This window comes from Macrotis lagotis, chromosome 2 (assembly GCF_037893015.1).
Source record: "Macrotis lagotis isolate mMagLag1 chromosome 2, bilby.v1.9.chrom.fasta, whole genome shotgun sequence".
Taxonomy (NCBI): domain Eukaryota; kingdom Metazoa; phylum Chordata; class Mammalia; order Peramelemorphia; family Peramelidae; genus Macrotis; species Macrotis lagotis.
Window position 1 is genome coordinate 6,805,764 of NC_133659.1, and position 12,464 is coordinate 6,818,227.

At 39.6% G+C, this 12,464-nt stretch overlaps 1 protein-coding gene across 1 annotated transcript in view; it reads left to right on the top strand.

Annotated features, from left to right (window-relative positions):
• The window catches only part of NEGR1 (neuronal growth regulator 1), an 817,401-nt gene that overhangs the window by 658,679 nt on the left and 146,258 nt on the right, over nt 1-12,464 (top strand). Inside the window, exon 4 of the mRNA XM_074220351.1 lies at nt 7,411-7,542. Within this exon, the coding sequence (XP_074076452.1) occupies nt 7,411-7,542 (132 nt within the window). The remainder of the gene's footprint in view (nt 1-7,410; nt 7,543-12,464) is intronic.

Below are 12,464 nucleotides of genomic sequence, written 5' to 3' on the forward strand. Positions count from 1 at the left end.
TAAAGAAGAACAGCTGTCACCTTACAGAAGCTTCCTTTGCATCATTTATCTCTCCTGCACAGGATGGGAAAACCAACCTGGCCCCATATTAACATACTGCACGTAGCCTATCCCCATCTTGGTGCGTGTGTTTTTCAGGGCAAGTGGGGTGGTTGTTTGTGCAGGTAATGAAAGACAATAATCAATACTGGAGAGACAGTGGGTCTCATAGCAAGGGAGACCTGAGATCAAGTCTCTGTTATAGCACATCACACTGACTGTGTAACCCTGGGTCAGCAATTTAGACCAGGGATATAGGCACCTTTGTGGTATAATGAACAGAAGGCTAGGTGTGGAGGCAAAAAGACCTAAATTACAATCTGACCTCAGTAAGTGTGATCTGGCAAATCTGGGACAATTATTTACCCCCATCTGACTCGGTTTCCTCATTTGGAAAATGATGGTAGCAATAGGATTCTTGTGAGGTTCAAGTTATATAATATTTGTAAAGTGCTTTGCAAGCCCTAAAATACTATACAGATATTTTTATTATTCTTTAAGCTGTTGGGACTCTAAGAGAAAAGGCTCTGTAGACACTGGTAAAGGCCGTGTCCTCCTCTTGAGGTCCCCATTACAAAAAACACCCCACAGATTTGCTCCCTATTCCTTCTTAGAGGGGGTAAGATGAGATTATCTGTCTTATTTTTTAGGAAATGAAATTCCCCCTTGCAAAGCACTACATTTCATTGAGAGAATGGAAGAAGTATGATTCTTAGTAATTAAGGAAGTCACTGGTTTTAGAGAGAGAAGAAGGGAGGGAAAGGGAAATAAACCTTTCTGCCCTTTCAAAGGATTGTAGATTTAGAGTTAGACGGGACCAGAAGAAATTTCATTCAGGCCAGTCCTACCCCAAAGCCACCACCACTTTCCAGACATCTCTACAACTTTGGTCCTACATAAAATAAGACAAAGTAGAGAAATAAGGGCAAGGAAGGACAATCAACACTGGTTCACTTCCTCTAAGGGAGAGAGATATGGCTCACGCTGTCCTTACTCTCCTGGAAAAAGAAACTCCTCTTCTGGAACAGGTCAGAATTTTCTTTGTGACTTCTAATCTCAGAGTTCAGTAGAGCATCGAATGGTTGAATGAAGTGCAAAGAATCACAGTTGAATGTTTCACAGGAAGACCTTGAATTCCCACTTTCTTGGCTTTAAGCTCAAACTCTATCCAGAATCAAACTCTGCTAATTAGAAAGCCTTAGTATGTGTAACAACAATAATATTTCTAGCCTTGATGTATCATCATTGGGACCAGAGAAACACAAGTTCTGTTCCACTCCCAAATATGTCATTTGACGTAAGTCCTCCGTCCCATTTTGGAGCAGTCTGGCCTCTGGTATGAGGCACCATCTCTTCTCATGCTTTTTTACTCCTTAAATAATCACTTCCCTGGGGAGAATACTAACTATGGTAAATGAGATTGTTTCTCTAAGTCTAGTTGCCCCAAAAAGAGGAACAAAAGAAATTCTCAAACTATCAACATCACTTTTGTACGGAACAAGTTATTTATTTACTATGATAGAAGAAACATAAAATATCTTAACAGAATTATAAGGATTAACTGTATTCAGTCACTTAAATTATAACTATGGTTGCAATCATCTGGAAAGTCAATATTGGGTATTTTCATCAGAACATAACAATTTATTATTGTAGGTATTTTAGATTTTATCTTGGAACTGTCCTATTCAAACAACCCCCCAAGAACCGCATCAACAATGATGCACTGGATTGACTACAGTGATTATCAAAGACTGACAAGACCTTTCAAACTAACCAGGTCACCTATATACAGGGGTGTGAAAATTCAATTCAAATAAATGAATGAGTAGATGGATGGACAGATGGATGGATAGGCAAATGAGTAAGTGAATAGCTTTAATAAAGAGCTAGATGATAGGAAGGAAGGAAGGAAGGAAGGAAGGAAGGAAGGAAGGAAGGAAGGAAGGAAGGAAGGAAGGAAGGAAGGAAGGAAGGAAGGAAGGAAGGAAGGAAGGAAGGAAAAAGAGAGTGAGAGAAAGAAAGATAAAGAAGAAAGAGAAAAATCAGAGTGAGAGAGACAGGGAGGGAAGAAGGGAGGGACAGACGGAAGCAGACCTTGACACAGTACTCTAAACAGATTCAAAGAAGGTGAAATAATTTTGGATGAGACAATTCAATAAGGTTTGAAGAAGATAAAGACAACTGAAATGAAAGGCCAACTTGAAGTGTGATCACAATGACAAGGGACTCCTGTGCCCCTCACTTCTCAAAGAAACCAACTTCATATGGTCATAAAAGAGATTCTGAGAAGGAAATCCTGAACAAACCAAATATTGAAGGCTTCTGTGCTATGATGATCCCCGACCTTTCTCCCCATTGTTTTATTGCTGCTTTTATCATTGTTGTTTAATCTGTTTTATGTGAGAGGATGTGTGTACTATTCATTTCTGACTTTTCTTTAAAAGTTCTAATACTCTGATGAGTTGTGAGAGTAAAATTCTTCCCACTTTAAGATAAATTGACTCTCACAGGACATTGGTCAGTGATTTATAGCTAGCATTATTATTTTATTTTCATTCTCCAATTATCTGAACTTTTACACATTAGAAAAATACAAATCAATTGTTGGGATCAAAAGCCTTTTTTTCTAAGACAAGCATCCAGTGGTTCTATAAACTGAGATCAATATGGAACAAATATCCAGTGCTGCTATATGTTGTTTCTAAAAGGTCTTCAGCCTTTTAACACCTTCAGTTCCATTTCCTCTGGGAGAAAATCAAACTCTCTGCCTGGTTTTTAGGAGCCTCCATACACTGACCTTTCTGTTTCTACTTCCCAGCCCATGCAGCCACACCATCGACCTTCCAGGCAATTGGATGACCCTACTAATCCAATTTCACCCCATTCATTGGTGCAAGGAGGACGGCCCTCTTGTTTCATCACACCCTCCAAAAGTCCTGATCTTCCTTCAAGACTCAATGTCCCCTTCTGTGCAAGTTCACTGACTATAAAATGTCTTGGAGATGTCATGGATTTGGCCTTTGTCTCTCTCAAGTGCCCCAAAAGGAGGGTCTGGATATTGTAGACAATCAATCACACATGGATTTATTATTACTATGAATCATTTACCATGCTAAGCCTCAGGGAAAAGCAAAAGCAAAAAAAAAAAGCCACTGCCATCCAAAGAGATTATATTTTAATGGGGGATATAAGTGTATATTATATCAATATTTATAAGAAATCACTTTAAACTTTGCAAAGTACTTTCCATTCATTCTCTCCTTTGATGCTATCAACAATCTAGTGAATTAGGTGCTAGTATTATTATCATTTTACAGATGCTCTGAGAAGTGACTTGCTCAGGATCACACAGCTAGTGAGTATCTGAGGCTGTATTGGAACTCAGGTCCTCCTGACCCCAGTACTTGCCTTCTATGCATCGTGCCACCTAGCTACCTGTGCCAGCTCCCTGAGGCAAAGTCTGGATCATCCCATCACTATTCCCAGATCTGATCTTTCAATCCTTTTCCATTTCTTATCACCTCTATCTTAGTGCATTAATACACTTTTAACTCAAGTCATTTATTCACAATATGGGATGGTCCAAAAGTCTTTGGGCACCTTTCAGCTTTAATATGGTAAAGGTTCCCTAGGACTTTTAGGACATCCTAGCTATCGAAACTCTCATTCCTCTATGCCAGTTTAACAGTCCTCATTGCAATTGTATGTCTTCTAATTTGAATACTCCAAAAGTACTCGGACTGCATTTCTGCAGTCCTGTTCTCCTGATGCAGCTCAAAAGCCACTGGGCTTCTCAAGTTACCCATTTCGTTTTTGTTGTTTCAACAATCAGCCTCCTTGGCAGCCTTCCTCTGTCACTAAGCTTTTTTCCTGTCTTGCTAGTTTGATGGACTGTAAGCTCCCTGAGGGTAAGCACATTCTCCATTTTGTTCTTGTGTTGCCATTAGATGTGGTTTAGCATAAAGTACCAGCTTAATCTGTGATTGTTGACTAAGGGAGAGGCTGGTACTGGGCAGTTTCCCGTCACCGTTGCTCCATACGTTCAGCAGAGCTGGCACTACGGTCATCCTGCTTGCTCACTTTTCATGGACTTTTTCAATGGTTCCCTCTACCCTATCAAAAAAATCCATACCAGAAGAATTAATGTAATTTAATTTTAAAAATATATATTCTTAGATACAGTTCTACAAAACTCTTCTCTACTAAGCCCTATGGCTTAGTTGTGAACTACATGGAAAGAGGGAGTGTACCTTTTGACAAAAATCACAGTTCCTTCTAGCAGTAGAACATTCTCAGATGTTTGAGGGCCTTTGGTCTTTCAGAGAGCTCAAGGCAGTTGACAGAAACTCTTAAATCTCCAGTGTATTGGATTGCAGAGTTGAAAACTGGCAAAGGAGGAAGGAAATATGAAAGAAGGTAGGTAGAGAAACCACAGAACATCAATAGTAGGTGATAAAAATAGGTGATTTTAAAATCTGACTTCAAGAAGTCAGAAGTATTGGGTCCAAGTCTTTGAAGAATTCAGTCACTGCAGGGTGATACATTTCTAGGAGGCTATACTTTCAAAAGTGATGTCTTGATGCAATGAACTACGTTGCACAGGAGTGCTCTCCACTCAGCATTCTGGTCATTTTTATGTCGACATCACTCTTCCCTGGCCACTATTCTGCAGTATGTATTCTCTTTTCTTATTATGGGACACCGTCACCATTTTTTTAATGTTATGGACCCCCTCTGGCAATCTGGTGGAGCCAATAAGCCTCTTCTTTAAAATTTTTTTAAATAATTGAAGGAAATACTACATTTTAGTTAGATGTCCCTGAAAATAAAACAAAAAGCTTATTTTTTCCCATCTAAGTTTACTGACTTTTGGAGGGCTATCCAATGTCAAGAGGTTAAGATTAGGAACAAATCCTGTGATAGAATGGAAACTCTGTGAGGAAGGGGACTGTCTTGACTTTATTTGCATATCAAGGGTCATTCTACAAGCTTAAATGATTTTCACTTATTCATTCATATAATCAATCAATCAAAAAGTATTTCTTAGCCTATTGGGCTATGTTCTGGAGATACAAGTAAAAAGAATGAAGTGTTCCCCATTTTCAGTGAAGTCACATTTGTGTATTTATTTGTTCAGAGGAGAGTGACACCCCCCCCCCACTTCTGATACTTCCCTTGGTATAGGTTCCCATCACCTCATTCCTGACCATTGCAATAGTCTTCTGTTTGGTTTCCCCAACTCACTTCCCTATTACAGATCATCCTTTACTCAACTATAAAATTAGCTATCTTAAGTCCAAACCTAACCCTGGCATTCTCCTATTCAATAAAATTCAGAGACTCCCTGTTACCTCCAAGATCAAACACGAAATCCTTTCTTTGGTTTTTAAAGCCTTTTATAGCCTGGCTTCCTCCTCCCCCCTCCCAGTCTTCTTATACTCTACACCCCCCCCCCGTATTCTGCTGATCCAGTGAAACTGCACCCTGCTATTCTTTTCTATAAGACACTTCAGCACTTAGCTTTGGGAATTTTCACTAACTCTCCCAGGGCTTGGTTTCTCTGCCTCCTGGCTTCCTTCCAAGCTCATCTAGCTTTTCTCCTTCTACAAGGAGCCTTTCCCAATCCTTAATTCTCTAACTTTCTCTTCATTGGTGATTTTCTATTCATCTTGTATATAATAAGCTTGTTTGTACAAAGTTGTTGACATGTCTTCACAATTAGACTGTGACCCTGGGAATGTCAGAGACAAAAAATGTCTTTCTTTTTATTTCCAGTGCTTTGCATAGAGTAGAAAATAATGCAGACATTCCAGAAGTGGACCCTTATTTGGGAAATCCAGGGTGGGGGGGGAGAAGCCCTCTCCTACTATAGAGTTGCTGGGAGCCCCTGCAGATCAATTCCTTCAGCACGCTTATATGATCATTAAATATCATAGGCTCACTCTCTGTCCACAAAACTAGGCTGTCTCTCATTGAGGTAGATAGCATTGCTATTTTGTTCTGGATTTTACTTATGAGGAATTAGCTATAGAAAGACAATGGAACTTGGTGGGTTCAAAGGCAATGAGGAAGTTCTGGAAATGGCGATCAATGCAAGATCTGAATATTGGTTACTCCCCTCTCTGTCCTTCCTTAGTGTGGGTATTTCTCATCTTGATTTGAACCATTTCAAACTGTGAAAAATGTGATTTGACTGACCCGATACCATATCATAAAATGATAGAATCTCCACATTAGAAAGGAGCTTGTAAGTTATCTAATCGAAACCACACCTCTATAACAAACATGACAAGTGCTTATCTAGCCTTTACTTAAAGTCTCCAATGAGGAGAAGCCCCCTGGCTCTTTACAGGATCATGGATTTAAAGTTGGAAGAGACCATAGAGGTCATCCAGTCCAATACTCTCATTTTGCAAAAGAGGAAGTGGGAGCCCAGAGAGATTAGGTAACTTGTCCAAGACCTCACAACTAGTAAATGTCTGAAGCAGGATTGAAATCCACATCTAGGTACCACCATGTCTAAAGTTCTAGTGATTGGATTAAGAAGACCTCAGTTATAACAGCCCTCAAGCAATTGTTGTCTAAGTGAACCTAGGAAAATTATCAAATATATGTAATATATATATATATATGTATATATATATATATATGTGTGTGTGTGTGTGTGTGTGTGTGTGTGTGTATGTATGTATGGAGAGAGAGAGAGCCTCTTGGAAAGTATAAAGTGGGCATATACATATTAGCTGAATAAACTATTATAGTCTTGACTCTAAGGTTTATGTTCTTTCTCCTAGATCATATTTCCATATGTGAACAACTTTAGCTGTTAGGAAGGTTATTCCCCTTCCTCACATTCCATATGAATCCTAAATTTTCCTCTTATAAGTTTCATCATTATAACTTAAAACTTGAGTAATAATGTGCATTTTCCTGGGAGTAAAAAGGAAAGATAAAATTCATTTTGATTAGACATTCTAAGTTTTATCTTATACAAATCAACATGTGTTCTATTTAGGCTCTGATATTATTGAACTCAATCATTGAAACTTTTGGTTTGTTTGGTATGTGCCAAGGTAAGGGGAACATAAGCAATATTAAAAGAAACTATGTGTATACCCTTTCTAGGAAAACTGTCGTTATAGGAGTTCCCACATCAGTTTATGTGGTGGTTGATGCCATTGTTTTCTCTTTTGGATATTTTCTGAACAAAAGATTGAATAATTACTCCTAGTTTCATTTGAAATAGAATGTAAGCAATATCTTAGGAAAAGTCACAAAATGATTATTTTCCTTGAATGAAGCTTCCTCTAGGGGTGACAATTAAACATCTTGTAATTGTTTTGTGGTTTTTTCTCCCTTCCATTGTAGCAAAACCATTTGAGAGTGGGCAATATTTGGACATCTATGGAATCACAAGAGACCAAGCCGGAGAATACGAGTGTGGGGCACAGAATGACGTGTCATTTCCAGATGTGAAAAAAGTCAAAATCATCGTGAATTGTAAGTCCCATTCTTTATAATCACAAATTAAGAAAGAAAAAAGAAAGTATCAGAGATGATAAAGCATCTAAGGAAAACATGACTGGTGTGGGGGCATTTGGTGTTTGGTTTATCATCCTATCTGTGTGTGACAAGAATCCATAGGGACCAAAGCCATGAGGTTGTACTTCGGCAGATTCTCAGGTCACTCCTAGGTCTTGGTGTAACATTGGTGGTCCCAGGTACACCTTCAATAACCAGGTAGATGTAGAGGTCCCTGACTCTATGCTCCTTCCCTGGTGGTGCCCTCTCCCTGAGGGATGGTCTTTATCTTGACTCCCCCTTCACTGCACTTTGATTAGATGGAACAATGGAAGTATAACTCCATGTTGAACCTAAAGGAAGTATAGTCTTTGCATCTGCCTTTGAGAAATAAAATTTTTAATCCAAGAATGAAAAAATGCTTTTCCCTCTAGGAGTTGGGAGATTTAACTGTTTAGATGTGGAAATCACAGCAAAGGAATTATCCCTATGAGGAGGTTGCTCTGGATGTATAGCACAGTAACTGGGTGAGACTCCATTGGAAGGTCTCTGTTCCTATCCCTGTGCCATTGAACAGAAGCTCCTTGAGAGTTGGAGAAGAGCTGTTTTGACAACACAGACATGCATGTATTTAGACCATCCTGACTTTGTAGTTGTTGGTTGGGAGAACTCCCTCTATTGAAGCAAATTGGAATGTGGTCTGAAACTTAGAGTCTGATGGTTACTGAGATGGTATAAAAGAAGACCTTGAACCTTGACCCCAGACCAGCCGGTTCCCAATAACCATGTCATTCTCTTCAACCCTCGCATCAGAAATAGCTGAATTATTGTTTGTTGAGTGAATAAAATTAAAATAATGGACTCCTAAATGTTTTGTTGAATAAAATCCCATTCTTCAATGAATTCTATAGTATTTATCAGAATGAGAAGTATGAGGATCAGCTTGGCCCATTATGCAATTATCCAAGATACGCTTTTTGTAAGCTTTCTCATCATTTCAATTCCGTAGCATAAAAAAAAAAACCCTCTATGGGAACAAAAGCCTTGGAACCAAACTATATTGCAGAATATGTCTTTATGTTGTACCATTACCATTGTTTACAATGTTTGGCTCAGGATTGTTGGAAGGAAGGTTTTCTCTCATCATTCAATTGTTTTTCAAAGTACTTGAAACGAAATGTCAATTCAGAATGTACTGTTGGCCCAGAGACATTTTTTCATCTCCATCATCATGCTAAACAGTGCTCCATATTCCAATCAATCGACATATTTGCCATTTGCCATACACAGCTCTGAATCTCCCTGCTTCATCCCTTTGCCCATGTCCTTCATGTCTAGAATCTTAATAGGATTTTTTCCAATTACATGAAAATATAGTTTTCAACATTAATTTTTATAAGATTTCCTCCCTCACTTCTTCCCTTCCCCCTCCCTAAGTCAGCCAACAATTTAATATAGGCTAGACATGTCGAATCATGTTACAGGTATTTCCATATTAGTCATGCTTGAAAGAAGAATAAGAACAAAAGGGAAAAACTATGAAAAACAAAAACCAAAACAAATAAAAATGAAACTAGTTTGCTTTGATCTGCATTCAGATTCCATAGTTCTTTCTCTGGATGTGGATGGCATGTTCCATCACGAGTCTTTTATCACTGTATTATTGAGATAGCAAAGTCTCCCCAGAGCTGATCGTCAAACAGCGGTGCTGTGTGCTGTGTGCCATGTTCTCCTGGTTCTGCCCACTTCACTCAGCATCAGTTCAAATTTTTCCAGAACTCTGCCTGCTCATGATTTCCTTGAGAACAATAGTATTCCATGACAATACCACCTGTTCGACCATTCCCCTCAATTTCCAAACCTTTACCAGCCCAAGAGGAGCTGCTGTGGATATTTTTGTACATGTGAGTCCTTTTGCCCTTTTTCAGAGTCTCTTTGGGTCCCAGACCTAGCAGTGGTATTGATAGATCAAGGTTTTATAATTCCAAGGTGTTCTCCATCCAGAAAGTTTGGATCAGTTCACAACTCCACCAAGACCTCCCCTCCAACACTGATCGTTTCCCTTTTCTGTCACATAACCATAACCCAGTCTGATAGGTGTGAGGTGGTACCTCAGAGATGTTTTATTGTGCATTTTTCTAATTAATGACTATATATATATATATATATATATATATATATATATATATACATATATATATATATATATGTATATATATATATATATATATTCATTGCTTCCATGTCTTCATTTCCTCATCTGAGAATTGCCTGTTCATATCAGTTAGGTAATGACCTTGGTGCTTGGACTCCACCCCTCCCCTTTGCCTTGCATTCAGGCCCTTAGCTTTCTTCAAAGCTTCAGACCTTCTGTGGGAAACCTGATAACATATCCCCAGATGCCCTCATTTCATAGTATACTTCTGTGAAAACACTTTTGCTTTGTATTTAATTTTGCTTTGTATTTAATTTTCCATGTCATGGACATATTATTCTACCTCGACAGAATGGAGGCTCTTGGAGGACAGAGACTTTCATTTTTATTTTCATATTTATGTCACAGAAGACAGTAGTAAGAATATAGTGGGTGCTTAACAAAAGTCTGTTAAGTGAATGAAAGATGAACTTAGGAGGAAGACAGTGAAAGGTTTAGCCAATCATAAGCATTAATTATGCACCTACTGTATTCTAGGGAATATGCTAATGGCCTTCAAAAATAGGCACAAACCAGTACGTGCCCTCAAGGCACTCCTACTGTGGTGGTAGTTGTGCTGTCAAATGGGCAATGTTATCTGGGCAGATCACTGCCTCTGACTTTGACCCCTCAATGTTCTCACTTTTAAAATGGGATGACATCCCTCCTATAGTGTTTTCAAGCTCTCAATCTCTAGTTATCTGGAGGATTTGAGAATTCAAGCCTGACCTTAGACACTAGTTGTGTGACCCTGGGCAAGTCACTTTACCCTGTTTGCCTCAGTTTCTTCATAGGGCAAACTACTCCAGAATCTTTGTTAAGAAAACCCCAAATGAGGCAGGAAGAATTGGGCATGACAAAAAAAAAAAACAACCAAATAACAGCAATTCAGGCTGATGGAACTAAAGTCAATTTATAGACTATTTTTGGCAAGGAAAGCCTTTATCTACTAAAAATCATCTTTACCTAAGACATATGGGGCGCCCCTTCCTAGCATTCTGGTGTGGGCTGCCTTTTTGAATTAGATTGGGTACATACCCATTTTGTATGAGACAGAGATTCAAAGAACTCTGACGATGGCTTTGCCTGTCATGATTCTCAAGGGTCTCAGGACCTTGAATATTCTTAAAAATTATCAAGGATCTCTCAAAGAGCTTTTGTGTGTTATCAGTTTATAGTCACCAAACTAGAAATTAAAATATCTTAGAATTATTATGAAAATAGTGTTGATCTCTCAGACCCCCTGAAAGGATCTTAGAGACCCCCAAGTGGTTCTCAGAACATACTTTAAGAACCACTGCTCTAAGATTCAATTAATCAGCATTTATTAAGTGTCTACCTTGTACCAGAGCACCAAGTTCTAAAGATTCAGAAAAGGATATAAACAGTCACTGTTCTCAGGGAAGTTTACACTAAAACAGAGGCAATATAAAATAAATGGGCTCTTACAAGATTCATACATAGGATAATGCAAGGCCTTCTTCCCTTGGCCAATCTTGAATGGACAGACACAAAAGAAACTTGGAAAGCAGTGAGATTCAGAAACCCCTGGGCCTACAGTCATGGTACCTGAGCTTTCCCCTGACCCAGGTTCAGTTTCCTACAGTAACTGCAGGTCCCAGGCTGAGTTTTCAGGTCCGCCCCCACCCCAGAGGTACAATCTTGATAAATCCGTAAGATATAAATTGAAAGCTAGAAAGTCATTAATAGAGTGGTCATCTAGTACAACCACTGCATTTTATAAATGAAAAAATCAAAATCCTGAAAGGTGCAGTGTCTTTACCAAGCTTTGAAGGAGACTAAGAGCAAAGAGAGGCCCAGAAAAGACCAGGGCTCTTGTCCCAGGGACAACCCTGGGCCTTACTCCTCAGGATGGAGAAATGAGGGAGTAAAGGGTCCCATCCCATGAAGGCTGGGGCCTCTTGAGACATCTATTTAAACCTAGGCTGGACTGCTTCTGTCGGGGGCCAGCCAGCAAGGGCCCAAAGCCCCACTTCCTTCTGAGTGCTGTGCTTGCCACATATTATCCTCCCTCCCTTCCACCTTTCCTTCCTCCCTCCCTCCCTCCCTCCGTTCCTTCCTTCCTTCCTGCCTCTCTTCTTTTCTCCCTCCCTGTTTGCTTGTTCATATGACTGCCTTAGTTTCTATTCACCCACCTCCCTGCCCTCGGGTACTCTCAGCCATTCTCTCCATCCACACTTAGCCAGGCCTTGCCTCATTGTTCTTGTTCGAACTGGTCACAGCTGTCTCTCAGACAGTCCATCACGATTGACAAGAGATATGACAATACCCAGGTGCCTTTGGCCAAATGGCAAGTGATCCAGGGAGACCCATCCAAAGTCCAGCCCACTGTGAGAGAGGCCCCCGGATATCAAGTCCGGTCTACAGTCTATTTTTCTATCATATATACATATATATATATATTTGTTATTCAATTGTTTCAGTTGTGTCAGACTCTCCATCACCACATTTGGGGTTTTCTTGGCAAAATACTGGAGTTTTTGCCATTTCCCTCTTCAGCTCATTTTATAGATGAGGAAACTAAGGCACACAGAGTGAAGTGACTTGCCCAGGGTCACACATCCAGGAAAAGTCTAAAGCCAGATTTGACCTCAGGAAGATGTGTCCTGCTACTCCAAGCCCAGTGTTCTGTCCACTGAACCACCGAGCTTCCCCATCTATCTACTCTATTACGAATCTATCATGT